We start from the raw sequence: 19,578 nt of genomic DNA, 5'->3' as shown, positions 1-19,578 counted from the left end.
TCTACCAAATTTCATCTGAATCCATCCATAACCTTTTGAGATATCCTGCTCACGCACAGACAGTCAAGGGTGAAAACATAACCTCTGTCCACCTTCGATGGCGGAGGTAAAAATAAATCACGCAGCGACTTCAAGACGCACTTGTCAATTTCAACACATAGTTTGTGTCCTCTTGCACAACGATGACTGTTGGAACACGTCCAACTACATTTCCAAGCAATGCATGAAAGTGTCAAAAGAGGTGTACTTTGAGGATGACAAATTCAGATGGATTCAAAACCGTAGAGAAAAGTACAGCAAATGTCCACTTTGTAAGAAAGTTAGCTCATATCCTGAAGTCTATCGAGATATCAAAGAAAGACCGTGAAGTGTAATGGTTTGAGCGTCCACACTGAGTGTGGGAGGTCGGTCGTTCCTTTGTATTTCTCAATGTTAAATGTGCGTATTTCTCATTTATGTATTTGATTAATACCGTTCATTTTCCCCGTTATCCTCACCAGCCCCACAACTAATGGCTATCGAGCCGATTGGAGCATGTGTCATTGTGAAATAAGGCAATAAACGGTGTTATCGAGCAAGGTGATCAATGAGTGTGCTTGATGAAATCACCCGAGGGACTTTGAGTGAGAATCACCAGTTGAGCCAGTACTCCCAAAAGTGAGGTACATGGCGGGGTAGTTGAGCCAGGACCTTCACAAGGTAAGGAGCAAATTCTGGCTCTCTCAGACTCTCCATGGTAGTCCTTATAGCAAGACCATCGATCAGAGCAGCGCCGGGGGTTCTTTGGGCCACTCAGCGAAAGAAGCAGTTCTGTGATCCTGGGGACACCAGCAGCAAGTTCGCCCGGACTGCCTGAAGACCGACCTCACAGCATGATTAGTGTGGGGAAATAGTTGATTGCTCACTCAACAGAATTGAGGCAAAGGCACAACCAGGCCTGAAGCACCCGAGAGAGGAGGGAGAGAGAAGAGGGAGAGAGAAAGAGAGAAAGAGAGAGAGAAAGAGAAAGAGAAAGAAGGGAGAGAGAGGAGGAAGAAAGAGGAGGGAGAGAGAGAGGAGGGATAGAGAGGAAGGAGAGAGGAGGGAGAGAGAGAGGAGGGAGAGAGAGGAGGAAGAGAGAGGAGGGAGAGAGAGGAGGGATAGAGAGGAAGGAGAGAGAGGAGGGAGAGAGAGAGGAGGGAGAGAGAGGAGGAAGAGAGAGGAGGGAGAGAGAGGAGGGATAGAGAGGAAGGAGATAGAGGGAGAGAGAGAGAGGAGGGAGAGAGAGGAGGGAGAGAGAGGAGGGAGAGAGAGGAGGGAGAGAGAGAGGAGGTGGAGAGAGAAGTTTCATTCTGCATCAATCCTGTCCAGCCCATTGCTCACCACATCCATTCTTTGTCCAAATCTCCCTCAATGTTATCCTCAAACTCCACTGTTGCTGCCTCCTACCCTATCTACTGTTCCTTTTGTTTTGTTGCGTCCTGACCCATTCATTGTTCGAACTCTTACATGAGCCTTGACTCTGTATCTAAAAAAAAACTGTCATAGGTTGGAAACCATTGTGCAGGTTTGAGGGAATAATCTCTTTATATGTTGAACTTCCTTGGAAGAGAGGTCATCTTATATAATTGGTGTCTGTCCGTGGGTTCATCTACCTCCCATTTCAGGCAGCCGTTTCCTGAGTTGCGTTTCAAAAGCAAAACATTCCCTTTTGGAATAACAGGAGAACAGGCATGAATAATGTTGATGCCATATTTTATTTAGCAAGTGGTATATTTTGCCTTCTTTTTAGACAAATTGAACCTCTGCCACCAGTTGATGCACCACCATTTTGTGGCTCTGAGTGAAACCAAGAGTGTAACACAATTAACTTTTTTAAAGTCCATGAAAATTTTTTAAATTGATCTATTAACTTAAACTTTTACTATCGCTGGGGATGGGTACTTTTGCTTATAGTTAATAAGGGTGATATCTTTTCTGATGTGAAGACTTCTTCTTCTTCATTTGTTTATATTTTTAGTCTCACCCCGAAAGGGGTTGCGAGACTATTGCAACGCCCCTGTCTCTCTGTCTGTGCGTGTGTGTCCACGCCTGTATATTTTTCGGTTTAAAATTATTTTTATCTGCAACCGCTTCTCCGATCGATGCAAAACTTTAAACACAGGAGGAACTTCCCATGGAGAATATTTTATTGATAACTCTGACAACAGAGGTTACATGGTTCGGCAGCCATTATGGATTAAAGGAAAAAATTGGAAATCATATTCTCTAAAACTGCTCAACGAAAAATACTTGGCATGTCATCAACTCTCCATGAGGTATATCGGGTGATAATGATGATGTCATCGAAGCGGAATTCCAGCCATAATTGGTTGAATCAAAATCCTTATTTGAAAAATCTGAAACTTCATGTAATCTATCTGATCTACATATCAATGTGAGTGAAGAATCAAGTTTATGATGTCATCAGTCAGGAGGTTCGGTGACCATATTGGATTCAAAATAAAACCGTAGCAAAAACAAAAACAAAAAAATATATATATATATATATATATATATATATATATATATATATATATATATATATATATATATATATATATATATATATATATGAAATCGTCTTCTCCAGAACCGCATAACAGATCGAAGCATAACTTCATACATTTGATTGACTTGCCAAAAGGAATATAATGCTGTAGTTTGAATTTTTTTTTTCATATTCACCTTCATTGATGCAATTTAGCCTTGATGTGCACAAAAATGGTTGTTCATTATCCTAAGAATCAATCAGTAACTCGAAGGGCACTCAGTAGAGCGCATACCTCCGCCGTGTAATGCCTGATCCATGAGAACATATTGGGCCCAATATATTTTTGAAATATTATGCAACATATATATATATCGTTTTTGGCCCGATATCTCAATGGTGAAGAATCACATTCAAATTAAATTAATCTCGTATCCCCATCCGGATTTGGAGCTTCACCAAAATCTGATTAATTCCTTGTGGTCACACACCCAACCTGTCCACCAAGTTTCATCCGAATCCGTCCACAACTTTTTGAGATATCGTGCTATATATTAGCATAGCCCTATCTCTCAATGGTGAAGAATCACTTTAAAAATTATATTAGTCGGATCCATATCCGGATCTTCACCAAAATCTATTCAGTTCATCCTTGTCACACACCAGACCTGCCCACCAAATTTCATCCGGATCTGTCCACAACTTCTTGAAATATCCTGCACACAGACAAACAGACAAACAAGCAAACAGACAGAGAGGGGTGAAAACATAACCTCCTTCACCTTCCGTGGTGGAGGCAATAACCAAAAATGCTCTGGACAATGGCAATATATGTGACATAATAGGGTGCATGGATGATACAGGTATGTGGGCCATATCAGCAGTTTGCTGTAATAGTAGGGTGTTCAGTTAACGATGGTATTTTTGTTCAGAATGAGCACGCAAAGTAAGACTGTGTGCTCTCCGGAGTGCCATTCAAGTTGTTTTACGTGCTTCCTGCCCTGGTTTTGTTTCTCCATTTTATAAAACTTTATACTTCATCTTTTTATTCTGGTGGTCGTGGGATCAATCGCTTCTCCGTGCGCGACTAAATTACCAGCAGGGGCAACTGAGGTACGTTCTTTAGGTGTGCAACCATTGAGAATAACATAAAACTCAGAATCCCGTTTGAAGAAAAAGTTATATCAGTTAGTCTCTAACCACCATTTTTCAACAAAACAATGTATTTTAATAAATAAAGATAAGTTATAATCTATTTTTATTTCGTAACATGCGGAAAGGGCTGGTAGGATGGCTGAGAGGTATGCACACTCACCTCTAAGCTGTCTAACCTGGGTTTGAATCCCGACCCAGCTATAAACTGTCATCTGAGTGTGTCACAAGCAGGGCGATTCATCAATGTGTGCGCCGTTCCTCGGATGGACATTAAACTAGGTGTACCCACTGCCAGAATTCATTCTTTGGTTGTCTCACATGAGTTGGTGTCTTTCTTGGAGTTGATAAAAGAAGATATAAAGCTTTTGGGTCAGACAAACATTTGAGAGTATTGAAGGAGATGGTATTGCAGATAGGCATGATGTTAACATATTGTTATGTTTGGGTAGGAATGAATCACTTTAGAACAGTTAGAAATGTTTTGCTGAGTATGCTCCGTGTTCAGGTAGTTTAGCCATTTTGATGTATTAAGTAGAGAAATGTTAGCTTAAGAATTGGCCTGTTTAAATGCACATCATACAAAGAGTGATGCGTTGTCCATTATATAGCCAGGGATTAAGGAGAAGGACCTGTATGTGAAACCTTCTCTAATCTCTGGACGAGGCACTGATGAGGCCTTGGGAAAGAGGGGGGAAGCTCTTTGAGAGGGGTTTAATCCAGACAGATGGGGAGTTCGAGGAGGGGCGTCTTTGAGGAGAGATAAAGACAGGAAGAGTTTCGATCTCCTCGTGAAGAGGGCAAAGTTTGTTTGGCACAGAGAGTTGGAATTTTCCTTGCCGGAGGTGAAGTGGCCTGTTTGTGATTGGCTCACCTGTTCGTAATTCCTGCTTCATCTACCTCGACCGGTTTTCGCTCCTCGCCCTGTCCGTGCTTGAGTCTTGTGCGAGGCGTCCTCAATTTGGTTATTTTCCTTATTGTAAATAATTATTTATTGTGAATCCGTGTCCCCTCCACTCCCCCCCCCCCATCCTGTCATCGTACCCCAGTCATGCTCTATTTTTCCCTGATATTTGTGGTGGGGAATAAACCCCGGTAAAATCAGAACTAAGGATCCTGTGTGCTTCTTGTGGTTCCTGCACCCATGAAGCCGGGAGTGAAAAGTCGGTTCGGTCCATTTGTCCAGTGGTCGGTGTTAATAGACTGCTGGATACGACAATATTCAACATCATGCTTATCTGCTCTGCCAACATGAGTCCATGTTTTTGATGTATTATCGGCCTACCTTTCTTCATACAAAGTGATAGCCATTCTTCACAAAAGCACGAACAGCCACATCACTGATCCACCCAGACTTCAACTAGTTGTCGGCATTCAAACTTTTCCATGCCTTCACGTCTTCCAGGGTGTAAATAATTTCTGTAAATGTAAGATAATACACTATACCTGTATATAAAATGATTGGAAAGTTCATCTCGCTTCTGGACATTGCTGTATTCGGCAATTCACACGGGTCTGTTGCCTATAATATCGCTCCCTGGACAAAGTGTCCAACGTATAAGTGTCCAACGGACAAGCTTTGACCCCGATTATTTGGCCACGAAATCACGCAAAGCACAATAACGCAAACGATCGTGAATCTGCCTTCGATGGATTGAGGTGCTGGAGATGTGCCCCGGTGCGCCGCGGCACCACGACACCCCTGGAGACAACGTATTCAGCACGATGAAGGTCTCGCGTTGTAATTTGCAAGGTGAAGAACAATTGGCTGCACGAAGTAAGGGGGAGACATTGATTATGGAAAGATGAAAAATTTATGTCACAGTGTACTGTATTCTATTTTACCATTCCGTGGTACCGGCGCATTCGATTGTGCATCACCTTTGAGTCTGCACAAAATATGGTAAAGAGGAAAAGGAGGACAAGAAAAATCGGTGACAGTCCACCGCAGTTAATTCATTGTTCTTTCTTTAGCTGAACCCAGAAAGAAGCATACGATAAAATACAACTTCCATCACGTCGCCGAGTAACTACCACGGGGCTGTAGGAAGAAACAGAAAATTTCCAATCACTTGTCTTCCCCTAATTTCTCCCATGCAACGGAACCGAACCATTGCATCTTCTCCTGATAGACTGGGATAAAAGAGGTTGAGATATTGAAACGCTATCAGCATGAGGTCTTTTACAACCCATATCAATGGGTGAGGTAAGCCCAAACCAAGTCAATATAAACTGTAGTGGGGGTGTCATTTCTTTTGGCCCATGACTTAAAATTCCATTTTGGCTCACCATGCTCAGCTTGCTGCATGTAATAAGAATACGCCGCTCACACAGTAGGCTCGCGTACAGATGAACGATGTTACAAATGTCCACCGCCACAAAGTATTCTGTGAGATTTCGCTGCAAACAGAACAAACAATCACCATACGATGCCAAGCGTCAAGGGTGTGACCAAATAACGTAACTGCTTATAAACGTACTGACCCCCTTCAAATACGACCAAGCAACCAAAAACTTTAACAGAACCATTGTTAAGATCCACTTAGCTCGTAGACATCCTGAGTACAGATCTAATCATCCACCAGCAATTGTCAAAAGCAACAGCAGAACAGAATAACTAATAACTTTAAAGCAAAGGTGATGTATAAATGGTCACAAATGTGACCTTCATTAACAACAAACAAATGGATACAAAAACTAGACCAGCATTCGGTAGAGTGCATACCTCCGCCAGGCTGAAAAATTTACCTTTTGTATCCCACTGAAAGGCCTAATCTGGATCTGGAATTTAACCAAAGTCAAATCGGCTTGTTCTTGTCACCTGACCAACTCATCCACAACTTTTTGAGACATCGAGCATTATGTCGTTTTTTGGCCCAGTCTCTCAATGGTGAAGAATCACTTTGAAAAATGAAAAAAAATTCTCGTATCTGGATCCGAATCTTCACCAAAATCTGATCATTTTGTCCTTGTCACGCACCCAACCTCTCCACAAGATTTCGTCCAAATCCGTCTACAACTTTTTGAGATATCCTGTTCACAGAAAGACAAACAAAGACAGACAGACAGAGGTGAAAACATAACATCCTTCCACCTTCGGTGGCAGAGGTAACGATTTGATCCAATTTTAACCCACAATCTATTGACAGTATGTTTTGATAAACAAATTGAAGGAGGAGAGGGGTGGAGTTGCAAGGACAGAGTACACAAAGTTTAGTCAAACTTGTATCTTACTATATTAAACAACAAAATTATCTGGACATGTTGGTAGCACCCAGGGTAACCCCCACCATCCCACCCACACGAGGAGGGGGTGGTGGGGAGACGACTTGCCAATGCTTCCCTATGGGAGCGGGTATTTCTCGAAGTTGAAATGTAGGCCATGAGAGGGTGAAATGCTATTTTGTATGTTACATTTATAATTTTAACCACAGTACTCTTACACAATGGCATTTATGAGTCAACCAACATATTATCCTTCAGATAGTCAGGCAGCATCCTCTTCCCTCTCGTCAGACCTTAAGAAAATCAGAAGCTGGTCAAACACTTAGAATGTGTCTTTCAATCCTGAAAAATCCCACACACTCACTCTCACTCTCTCTCTCTCTTTCTCTCTGAAAGGACCGCACTGCAAATCCTCCAATCTACTTTCTTAACAACCCTCTTGAAGATGTTCAGTCACTCAAAGTCTTGGGTCTCACTCTTAGCCATAGCACATTTCCAACCTGGCCTCCAAAGCCAGTCGCCGACTGGGCATCCTCCGTCATGCAAAGTCCTTCTTTGGCACACCTGAACTCATCCACCGACACGGCTGTCATCCACAGCTTGATAGAATACTGCTCTCCCCTTTGGGCTGGCACCCCAGCCTCACACCATGCTCCGCTTGGCACTGTAGAAACCAAGGCCTTCAAGATTATTGGAATCTCCCACGATGATGCCGAGTCTATGGGCCTAGAGCAAGACTGGAAGTACCAAGGACCTGAAGACTCGGACTTTCGTCCTCCCGCACAGGTACCGGCAGCGCCACACCCCATGATCCAGTGAATCCATGACTCCCCAGGCCCGACCCAGACGTCTATTGACCTCTGACTCGCAGCCAGCAGAGACATGAATATCACTGCCAAGGTAAGTGAATCTCTCCACGACCTCAACATCCTCACCACAAACAGACACAGACAGGACAGCAGCATCCAAGATGTCACCGAAAGCCTGGATCTTAGTTTTGACCCAAGAAACCCGTAATCCCAGCGGCTCCGACTCCTCATTCAGCACCTCGAGGGCCCCCAAAAGGATATCTAAAGTCTCCGCAAAGATGACTGCATCATCTGCAAAGTCAAGGTCCGAGATCTTGACATTCCCAAATGACGCACCGCAACTTGATCTCTCCGACATCCTCCCTAGAATCCAGTCCATACAAGCGCTGAAAAGTGTGGGGGCAAGTACACATCCCTGATGAACTCCAGTAACAACTGGAAATAAGTCAGAGATGGTATCACCACACTTCACAGCACTCTCAGTACCAGAGTAGAGTTCAGACATCAGATCGATCAGTTTTGGTGGCACCCCACGAAGACCAAGAATCCTCCAGAGGACATCCCGATTCACTGAATCGAACGCTTTACAGAGATCAACATAGGCTGCAAGCAGCCCCTGCCGAAACTCTCGTCTGCGTTCGGTGAGGACACGAAGTGCAAGGATACGGTCAATCGTTGACCTCTTTGGTGTAAAGCCTGACTGCTCTGGACGCTGGTGCTCAAGCAGATGGTGGCGAACCCTATCAAGAATTATCCGAGCAAAGACCTTGCCCGGCACTGAGAGCAGCGTCACCCTCGGTAGTTGTTGCAGTCTTGGCGATCACAGAGAGGGACAACAAGGCCCCTCTTCCAGTCAGTTGGGATGATGCCTGTGTTCCAGGCAGAGCACAAAACTGCATGCAACGACACGAGTGCAGCATTTCCACCAGCCTTGAGAAGTTCAGCATGGATGCCACAGATCCCTGGAGCTTTGCCCCGTTTCAACTGGTTCACCGCAGCCCGTGTTTCCACAAGCGTAGGTGGACCACAGTTGATTCGAGGTCAGCAACAGGGATTGTAACACCCTTGACGTCCAACTCGACAGTTGGGGGATCAGCCTGGTACAACCGCTCAAAGTAACCGGCCCAGCGGGCCTTCACTTCAGACTCCTCTGTCAAGAGCCTACCACTCTCTGCTTGAACTGTAGTGCTCCGAGGGATGGGCTTGGATGAACGTAATGCACGAATTCCCCTGTAAGCGGGACGAGAATCACCTGTCCACAGGTGATGCTCTACCCCTCACAGATTCCTCGCACATAGGCCTCCTTGTCCACCCTCAGTGCACGTACAGTTTTACGCCTCAGCTCCCTGAACAGCTCAGCTCTGCCATTCAGCCTGGCCCTGCGACTCTGGTCAATGGTATCCAGTGTCCCTTGAGAGACAAAATTCTTCTTTGCCCTGCGGTGAGCTCCAAGGCATCCACCGGCAACATCAAGGACGGTGGTCTTGAAGGCGCTCCACAACTCTTCAGGACCCCCCAAAGCACCCAGACCCCCCAAGTGTCCACTCAGCCTGTTCGCAAACTCCTCAGCTACTCTCTCATCCCTGAGCTTGGCAACATCCAGTCTCAGCTGGGATGGTACCATTCTCCAGGATTTAAGGTGCAGCTTTAGAGTTGCTACAACAAGCCAGTGGTCAGTATTGAGGAACTGAGCACTCCGGTAGACCCTGCAGTTCTGGATCATCCTCCAACGACCGTCAATGAGGACATGGTCAATCTCCTTTGCCACACCGCCAGTGTTGGAATACCAAGTCCAGCGATGAGCTTGTGGGCGCTGAAACCATGAACCAGCCACCCTAAGTCCATGACTTCTTGCAAAGTCAAGGAACTTAGTGCTATTCTGGTTCATAGTTCCTGACCCATGGGGACCAACACACACCCTCATAACCCGTCCCTATCAGTTCCAGTCGATGCATTGAAATCCCCCAAGACTAGAAGTGTACCTCGTCTGGGGCACTGATCAACCACAGACTCGAGTGTGGCGTAGAATGTGTCCTTCACGGTGAGATCACTCGCCTCAGTCGGAGCATAAACAGAGACCAGGGAAATGACACGTAAGGAGTGACGAATCCTTAATCTCATAATACGCTCGTTGACCGGTGTTACCTCAATTATCATTGGGGTCAGCTTATTGGACACAGCTACAGCAACTCCTTGGGTATGGTAACCATCAGAGCGACCAGACCAATAGTAGGTGTAACCACCCACCATTATCTCGCCGCAATCCGGTCTCCGAACCTCAGAGAGAGCTGCAATCCCGATGTCCAAACGCTTGAGCTCAGATGATAACAGAGACAGGTGATCATCCTCTCTTAGGGATAGGACATTCCAGGCACCCACCCGAAGGGACCGCCTCAGGTTAACCCAAGGAGACCGCCGTCTGGTGGACGACACCTCAGCACCACTCCGACACACTCTCCCGCAATCTGACCCAGGGATGTTACCCCGTGGTTTCCCTCCTATGAAAGATTGGGGGTCCCGAAGGCTTTGCCCCAATCCCGTCATCCGGTGAGCTGCCCTGCGAAGGGAAGCTGCACAGGAGGTACTCCCACGGAGTGGGTTTTCAGATTTTTTTGCGTTTTTGCGTTTTGCGGAATGAAGGGTTTTACGGTGGCCGGAGTGCAAATCCTGCCACCAACCTCCTAATAAGAAGTAACCCAACTGCAGGAGGACGTCCGCAGACACAGTTGGGCACTAGATATGGATGGCCGTTGGCTCACAAGGAGCTCCTCCACCCTTTGACAGGTTTTGTTTTTAATCCTGCTGGGTGTCCATATCCAAACACCCTCCTCACCAGAAAACCTGGTGGGGGAGACGGTTTAGTCGCCGACAACCCGACCATGGAACAGGTTAGTACAGGTTTACATGGTACCTGTAGCAGGTCACAGATCGAACCTGACCTGACAGATGATTCCCTATTCCCTCTCCGTATTTTGTTAACCTCCCCAAACATCCCCTCCTCCCTCTCCCCCAGGCATCTGAAGGGTGCACAGGGTCCACCAGCAACCACCTTTCTGGTGAAACTCACAAAATCCAGAATCACTGCTCACCTCCACTCATTTGTTCCTCTTTTTGCCCACCTGTGGAACCAACTTCCACATTCACTTCAATCTCATTCTTCCCTCCCAGTCTTCAAGACAGCTGTTCACCACCATCTCAGATCATCCCCCATCAAAAACCATGATCCTTTCTATACCCGATAAACAATCCGCTCCCAACCTCCAACCTCCAACCCCCCCCCAAATGTTGCTTCTGTATCCATCTTATCAAACCCCTCCATTCTCCCATACCCCTCAACCTTAACCGCACATTCCTTGTTGTCCGTCTACATCTATTTTCTTCCTCAGCCCTGCTATTGGTGTTTCCCCCTTCTTTTTCCGCCGTTACTTTTGTAAAATTGCACCATCGATCCGTTCTGTGTTCTAGCTCTTCCATGAGCCTTGACTCTGCACACAAAAAAGCCCCAGAAAAAAACAAACAAGCTTCCTTATTTATCCTATTAAACTAACTCTTTATTTATGAATCTGATACAGGAAAAAGGCTTTTTGCTGCATTAAAGCTTTTCCCTTGGTCCAATGGTTCTCCATTTCCTTTGAAATATAACTTGCTTTCTTTCACGTCAACGATTTCAAAGCAGAAGGGACAAGTACTTCAAAGGCGGAGCCGCTATGGCTGTTGTAGAATCATCTTCATCACCATCTGTGATCGTGAAACGAGTTCATGTTCTTCTTCTTCTTTGCAAAGAAACCAAGCTGTTAGTGATGTTAGTGATCACAGATGGTGATGAAGATGATTCTACAACAGCCATAGCGGCTCCGCTTCAGACTCTGCAACCTCCAATTGGAGAGCTGAACACTGAACAGGCTGCTCCCACCTATACGAGATGACGATGCGTCGGGAGAGAATGTCCAATCAGAATTGACTTTGTTGAGAGGCATCTATTAGACTGAAGCCACGGGGTTTTGGCACGTTTTCTTGATTGCACAAATTGCATTGTTGGAGTACAATATGAAGGGGAAAGCATAAATGCTGAGGTTAAAAAAAAACTGACCGGGATAGTGTATGCAAGTGAGCTCTAAATTCTGATGGTATTGACATGAAGCGAGATCCAAAAGGAAGTAAACGTCAAATGAGTGCACATCCTCAAACCAATGAAAGCCAGAGGAAGAGCCAGTTGTTTGGGATGAGCCAGTATTACCAGGTTATATCCCTCACGCAATAAAGGTATCAGCACAAGGAGACTATCAACCATATTGGGTGGTCGCTAGACTACCCATATTCTCAGGTTTTCCGTCTGTCTGTTTGTTTGTATGTAATGGACAGCTCTGGAGGCCAGAGGAGTCAACCGATTTTGATGAAACTTGACTGGTAGGCTCATACCAAGATCTAGTTGTATGCTTTTGAGCACCGTTGCTATGGACGCCACCGTTTCCTCGCAACGGGACTTTGAAATTTTTGAAAAAAATCCGAAAAATATATTTTTTTCGAAAATCAAAAAAAAATCGGCTTCCAGGCTTTTATGCGCGCTATAATCAACCTCTTTGTCAAAAATTTTCAGCTCTATCCGTCAAAAACTGTATGACTAGTATGCAATTATGTAGCGACCACCCATGTCGCCTACCGGCTTGTCTATGATGTCATAATGTCATAGAAAGCAAAATAATACACAAGGAACTTGGACGCAGGAGAAAGCCATTTGGCCCATCAAGTCTGCAATACATCTTCACCACATTCATTAAATTTAACAGTTTATCAACTTAAATTCACTGGGGGAAATCGGAGGTGAGGGGGAGAGGGTGGTGGAGTGGGGATGAGAACAGTGGGGCAGGCACAGACATCATCATCAAGGTGTTTTGAAGCAAAACAAATACATGGAATAATAGACAATGGTCATCACGTGTTACTCATTGCAAATGCATCAGGAAGTGCACCGCAGTGAGAGAAAGGGGTGAGCGAAGCTTGCATGAATCATAAAAATTAAAATCAACGAATGAACGAATGAGATGACCCACCCCACACGTAAGCAAAGACAAGAACAACTGTGCAACAAAGCATGTGTTGGACGAGATTTGCCTTACGCTCTCAGGAATGGTTGGCAGACTCCTTGTATCAGGGGCAATGAAATAAGAACTCTGCAACAAAAGAGAACAAAAAAAAAAAAATAGGCATCAGGTGAGGCCACAAAAATGGATGTTAAAGGAGGTCCCGAGGGGAGGAGGGAGGTTGCGTCTGCATTCGCGGTTCGAGCTTTTAAGCACAAAGAGTGCACCCAATTAGCAAGCAGAGCAAAATGCCGTTCCCAAACGTGTGCTTTTGACCATCACCGATTTGCCATGTTAATCCACATTGTGTAGCTGTGTGCTGGGTTAGTTTGCAAAAGCAAAGTTGTTCCTCTGATAAGTTAAGGACGCCTGGGATAGGTGTCGCCCTGCGTGCTGTACAACAAGTATTAAACGCAAGGTATTACATACCTCAAAATAGGTAGATCGTTAAGAGGATAATATTATAAAATTGGAAAGGGTTAGTTAATCGTATTTCAACAGGGAGAGCAACATATCCCAAATGGTCCTTTTATCGAGTCACCGAGTGCAAGAAGGATGAAAAACAATCAGGGATTAATCATTCAGAAGAGCAGCAACACCTGGATTCTTTGGCCTCAATGTCCACAGTACAGTCGCTAGTTTCTACAGCTACAGAGCAAGATCGGGTGATGGCGGATTTGAAACACTCAGACATATCGCAGTTCAGTTAAAAAGGTACATCGTGATAGTGAAGGCATTAAGATTTCCTTTGAATAATGTGTGTCAAAATGCCCCCCCCCCATGTTTTCTTCATTTATACCTGTTCTTCTTCGGAATGAAACTAACAAGCAGCCAGGGAAGAGTACGAGCTTCTATCACCATGGTGGCGACACCATTGGGATGCTTCCTTTCTCACAGCAGGCATCCTTGACGTCTCTCTGTTAAAATCAGTCCCCATGGATCTTCTGAAGCAGCTTTCCTCCTACATGAGCACCCACCATTGAAACTTCCAAGCTTATTCACCTCCCCCATCTCGACTCCATTTTCTCGTGTTTTGCTTCTCAATGCATTCAAGGTCACTTTCGAGGTCTCAGAGATTTGTCTATCTCACTTGCAAATTGTTAACTCTCTTGCTCGTCTCAATTTGTATGAAATCCTCGATGTGATTTGAAGGGGACAAAAAATAAAAAAAAAATAAAAAAAACACAAAAAGACCAAAAGGCCCAAGCAAAGAAAGTTACAGCAAGTGGGACAGTTGACAGTGAGAGAAATGAAAAACCTAGGGCAAGATCATAGCATGCCTTGCACTCACCGAGGGCGCCTCTATTATCTCCTTACAACCATGTTGCCTTGCATCGCAAACAACCTGCCTCGGGCCTACATTGAGCCGTGGTCCCTTTTGGGGAAGGGAGGGGAGGGGGGTGAGCAATTGCATCAAGTAGACCAAGCTCTTCCGGCCCCAAACACTCTCCTCTTTCACATACAATGTCCGGCACCGTTTGATATTGCGTTTTTATGAAGCATACTCAGCAGCTGTAAAAAAACAAAACAAAAAAATACATACATCTCCCGAATTCCTTTTCTCACAAAGCATTATCGCCATCACACTTTATGAAGGACACTTGCTGGAGAAATGTGGAATTTACCCAAAATAATGTTGACAATAATAAATTAATATAGTCTGTTTGAAACAAAAAATTTCAATGCAGGTTCGAAATTTATAGTCTATTTTAAACAATATATTTCAATGAAAATTGTACATTCTATGTTGTCTATCTTTAAGCAGCAAACACCCCGTAAAAAGACCCTCGGCAAAAATTTACTAAGCATTGCTAAAGTGGTTCAATTTTGCTTGGTAATCTGTACTGTAAAATTAACTTAAAGGGGATCAAAATTGGGAACAAGGCTGGCAGAATAAAGCATGAAATAAATCATCAGAAAACTTATTCACGAGTCTTTCTTTGCATGAGCCTAACTACTTAAATCAGTACGTTTGTGTAATACTAGCGCTCATGATGTACGGGAGTATTGGAGGAAAGTTTTGAGAAAGATGCTCACGTTCAAGGGTTCTCATGATGTACACGGTAGGGAGACATGCAGAATGAGGGTATAAGATGAGAGAGGAATGCAGAGAAGTGAGAGCTAAGGACGATGAGATTGAATGTGTGGCGTAACACTAAAGGATTTAAGCAGAGTCGTGTGGACAAAAGAAAGAGGCTCAAAGCTAGTAGTACTTGAGAAAGAAGATTAAGGTGGTTTTTGACATGTGGTGACAAAGAGAGAAAGCCAGCCGATCAATAAAGTCACGAGTTTAGTAGTTGAGGGGAAAATACCGAGAGGTAGACCGAAAAAGACGTCGAAGGATGCGGTGAGTGGAGACATGCATTTGTTGGGGTTAATGGAGGAGGATGCTTTTGATAGGAGTAAGTGGAGAGGGGCCATCAGCTGACCAAACCCCTAATGTGGGGAAATAGTCATAAAATGAGTAGTAGTAGTAGTAGTAGTAGTAGTAGTAGTAGTAGTAGTAGTAGTAGTAGTAGTAGTAGTAGTAGTAGTAGTAGTGTGGAATACTCATGCTCATGCCTCAACACAGACCAATCAACAAACAGCAGCAAACGTAATTCGATTGATAAGCTTACATTGCATCCGCGAGCGACAAGTATTCCGATGAGGCATTTGGAGCAATCAACCCATTTACCTAGATAATAATAATTATACAACAATAAGTTGTTTATGTGTGAAGCCTTTTCGTTGACTTTAATACAATTCCACACCCCTGGGCCAACTGTCCTGAAATTTGCTGGACAGCATTATTTTCACATGCGGAAGGTCAACGTCATTGTAAAAAATTTCAATTCTTCATCGAATTGAAGTTAAAACATGAAATAACAGCATGATGGCCGATCAACCGTGGTACGTCGGGTGTCCCCCTTCAGTGGGGAGAGGGGTGGAGCTTGGTTTGCTGCTGCCTCTGTGTTTAAAGGTGAATCTCTGTCGGGAATCAAACCACTTGTATTTAAATAATTATCTATCTATAATTCCAGCAGTGTGTGTGTGTGTGTGTGTGTGTGTGTGTGTGTGTGTGTGTGTGTGTGTGTGTGTGTGTGTGTGTGTGTGTGTGTGTGTGTGTGTGTGTGTGTGTGTGTGTGTGTGTGTGTGTGTGTGTGTGTGTGTGTGTGTGTGTGTGTGTGTGTGACCGCTGTTTCTCGACAACCTCTGGTCCAATATAATTGAAACTTGCCAGCTATATTGCTGGGGACCTGAGTATGTGCCTTTTCAAGGTTTGATATTGTTACGGATTCAGCGGTGGCGGGATTCGGACGAGTGATGTCAATCGCTGTCCATAACCAGTTTGGGTTTTTGCACCCTACTCTCAACAGCCAAATGTTACAGATTCGGCGCAACCCTAGCCACCGCCATCTCCGGGGTTATAACGCCGGCTGGTTCGGCACAGGCCTCGGGTCACGCGTCTCAAATCACGATACCAACGTACCCCTGGACCTTACCAGTTGGGGAAATAGACCCCGGTTACAGACTGGTTTTGTCAGATACCGAGCGAATTCTGCCAGTCTGTAACCATTTTGGGGTTTATATCCAAATCAAGCGGATCGTTCCTCGGCGCGGCACTAATTAATTCAAAGTGGCAACTTCATACGAATCAGCCAGATTTATTGGGGACACTTCGGGGAACACGACACAAGCAAAGCATTCACGATAATGTTATAATTAATCTATAACCTGTTCTTAACTAGGGAGCTACTGATTACGGGTTTCGAAGGGGACCCTAACAAGATAAACTTTAAACGACATGCAGACAAGACGTGGACAGCATGCAGACAAGACACAGAGTACTTGATGATGTTTCATGGACGAGAGGAAAGTGTCAAAGGCACGAATGTGGCTCGTGACAAGCCGATGTCTACTGATCCGAGCGCCCAAGCTCAAACACACCATGTGGCAAAATGGCGCTCGTCCATGTGTCACAGCCCTCACGCACGCACTCTCGCGCGTTCAGACCCCGCGAGGTCGACTGCACCAGAGTGAAAGATCCACAGTGGTACGCTCCAGCTGGCTTTTCACAAGGTCCAGCATACAAGTCCAGGCATGGCCTGTTCACCAGACAAGGCCAAATCAAGGTGTTGGGCTCCGCAGGCGGATGGACAAACGTGTCGAGGACCTCCTCATAAGAGTCGATCGCCGACTCGACGTGCAGGCAGCCTCTCCCACTGCCAAAAAGGCAGACCCGACGTGCAGGCAGCCTCTCTTACTGCCAAAATGGCTGACTCGGCGCGCTCAGGTTCAGTTTCTCTCCCGGCAGATCCACCACTGCCTTTCCTCCGCTCGCTCGCCTCGAAGCCGACTCGCTCCTCCCTTCAGTTTCACTTCCTTCTCTAGGCCACTCCCCCTCAGCCGACTGGGCGGGGCCTCGTCCGGAGAGAGAAAGGAAGAAGAAGAACCTCTCGGTCCACCAACAATGTAGGAACAATAACCCATGCATCTTACACCTCCCGACACACATGTAGCGTCCATTTACCGAACAACCTGGCTAAACATGCATTTAATGGGGGGTCTGGGCTAATCCTATGTTTAATAGCACACTAAGGGCCATTTCTGCAACAATATTAATGGGACAAGTGGTTCCCAAGTTATGGCCATTTATTTACCAAACCAATGACAGGCCACGTTGCTGCGTAGGCGTGGCCGATGGGGAAGAGATCCTCAGTTACCAATGACAGGACACGTTGCTTGGCGTTTTGCACGCAGCGCGTTCCCCATTACGGGTTACAATGTACAGACTTCCGGATAGTGATGACTTACTGTATTCTAATAATTTCTCGAATTCTTATGCGCATTTATAGATAAACACAATGCCCCAATCCAGTCGTCGTTTACGGAACGACCTGTGTGGTTGTTGTTTCTGTCACGTGGTTTGAAAGTTTTTATTTTATTTTATTTTTTTGCATGTACGGCCACGCACCAGTATTCCAAAAGCACAATGGTAAGGAAACGAGGAAGCGATTTGGCCTGTCATTGCCGTGTTGCACTCCTGAGTTAATTTTTTTGCTGCCGCTTTAAACAACGATCTTCTTGAGGTTTTATGAATCAAAGCTTCAATCATTAATAAAATCGATATTAAAACAAGAAAGACTTCCGTGTCGCGTTCAAAAGTGCATTCTTTTTTCTGGAATGAAAACAATTGCATTTAGTTATTTGTAATCCGTATCCAGAATGGGAATTAATATTCAAAGATTCAATAGTCATCAAATCGATGTTAAAACAAGAAATAACGGCACTGTGGCAAATCCGCTGTCTGAGTGTGGAGCTTTGGCTCACGCATCGGCACATCCATGCCACGTTCAAAGGTGAACTCTTTGGCGGGAACCAAACTACATAGTTGTGTTGATTGATTTATTTATATTCTGCATGAAGAATGGAAATTAATATACAAAGCTTCCACAGTCTCCATGGGACTACACTGAGTGTAAGTAGTCGTCGCATGATCCTATATGACCTCAAACAAGGAAAAGAGGCCATTAGGCCCATCATTGCTGTATTGCACGCACGTGTAAATTTTTGCTGCAGATCCAAACATCATTATTACCCCCGCGACCGAAGGTGGAAGGAGGTTATGTTTTCACCCATGTCTGTCTGTTTGTTAATTGCCGGAATCCTTTGGATTTCGGCAATTACGTTGGTCGGTTGTGTGTGTCATTCTGTGTGTCTGTCTGTCTGGTGGTCGCTAGACTACCCTTATTCTCAGGTTTTCCGTCTGTCTGTATGTCTGTCTGTTTGTTTGTATGTAATGGACAGTTCTGGAGGCCAGACGAGTCAACCGATTTGGATGAAACTTGACTGGTAGGTTCATACCAGGATCTAGTTGTATGCTTTTGAGCACTGTTGATATGGACGCCACCGTTGCCTAGCAGCGGGACTTTGAAATTTTTGAAAAATCCGAAAAATTTTTTTCGAAAATCAAAAATCGGCTTCCACACTTTTATGCGCACTATAATCAAGCTCTTTGTCAAAAAATTTCAGCCAGATCCGTCAAAAATTTTATGAGTAGTATGCAATTATATTACTATATGCTTTCACCCCAACGTTCGCGTTGGGATTCCCTAACGTAGGGTTAGGGAATCGAACACAAATGATGAATGGACAGTTGCTCGTCTTGTTCCTATATGGAAAAACGAACAGCAAAAATGCCATCTGATGTGTTCTCTTATCTACACATTTCAAATTCGCCTTCGTCTAGCAACCACCCAGCCACACCTGTCAGCGATCATGACCAAACTGGGTACAGACGTTGGCCATGGTCCAACTTAGACACGTCGTTTTTGGTGAATCTAGGTCAAAGGTCAAGGTCAAGGTCACCGAAAAACCGAAATTCCTATGTTCGCAATAACGTCCGCTAAAATGGTCGTATCGACTTTAAACCAAATCCAAAATGTGCATCTTCCAATTCTGCATTCAACCATATGTCTCATTGGGGTGTCACACCAACACCCTTCTTAACGGTCGGGGGTCAAATGTCAGGGGGGCCGGGTTAAAACTTTCAAATTGCGATAAAAACGCCATTTCAAGTCCGAATGACTTCCAAGTTATGATTATGACCAAACTAAGTGCTATAACTCAAAAACAGTAGCACTATCGACTTATAAGAACCAAATTGATTTCCAGGTTTTTGTTTTTTTCAGAGATCATGGAGACATGACAAAGTTATTCCAGCAATTCCTTGCTCAACGAACAATTTCATTTGTTTGTTTGTCTGTTTGTTTGCGAGCAGGATATCTCAAAAAGTTGTGGACGGATTCGGATGAAATTT

General features: G+C 44.7%; 1 protein-coding gene across 3 annotated transcripts in view; it reads right to left on the bottom strand.

Annotated features, from left to right (window-relative positions):
- LOC147013030 (DENN domain-containing protein 1B-like) overlaps positions 1 to 19,578 on the bottom strand; it is a 251,978-nt gene that overhangs the window by 94,029 nt on the left and 138,371 nt on the right. For 2 of the 3 annotated variants that reach the window (XM_085854485.1, XM_085854484.1), the window contains 3 exons: positions 14,068 to 14,151; positions 12,813 to 12,866; positions 5,951 to 6,061 (listed from right to left, as the gene is read on the bottom strand). In XM_085854485.1, the coding sequence (XP_085710611.1) occupies positions 5,951 to 6,061; positions 12,813 to 12,866; positions 14,068 to 14,151 (249 nt within the window). The remainder of the gene's footprint in view (positions 1 to 5,950; positions 6,062 to 12,812; positions 12,867 to 14,067; positions 14,152 to 19,578) is intronic. The other variant, XM_085854486.1, reaches the window with a different exon arrangement.

The sequence above is a fragment of the Eptatretus burgeri genome, chromosome 14 (genome assembly GCF_056783735.1).
Source record: "Eptatretus burgeri isolate ZD-2024b chromosome 14, Ebu_testis_v1, whole genome shotgun sequence".
Classification (NCBI taxonomy): Eukaryota; Metazoa; Chordata; class Myxini; order Myxiniformes; family Myxinidae; genus Eptatretus; species Eptatretus burgeri.
The sequence above is the reverse complement of the archived record's forward strand: the minus strand, read 5'-3'. Positions and strand labels throughout refer to the sequence as shown.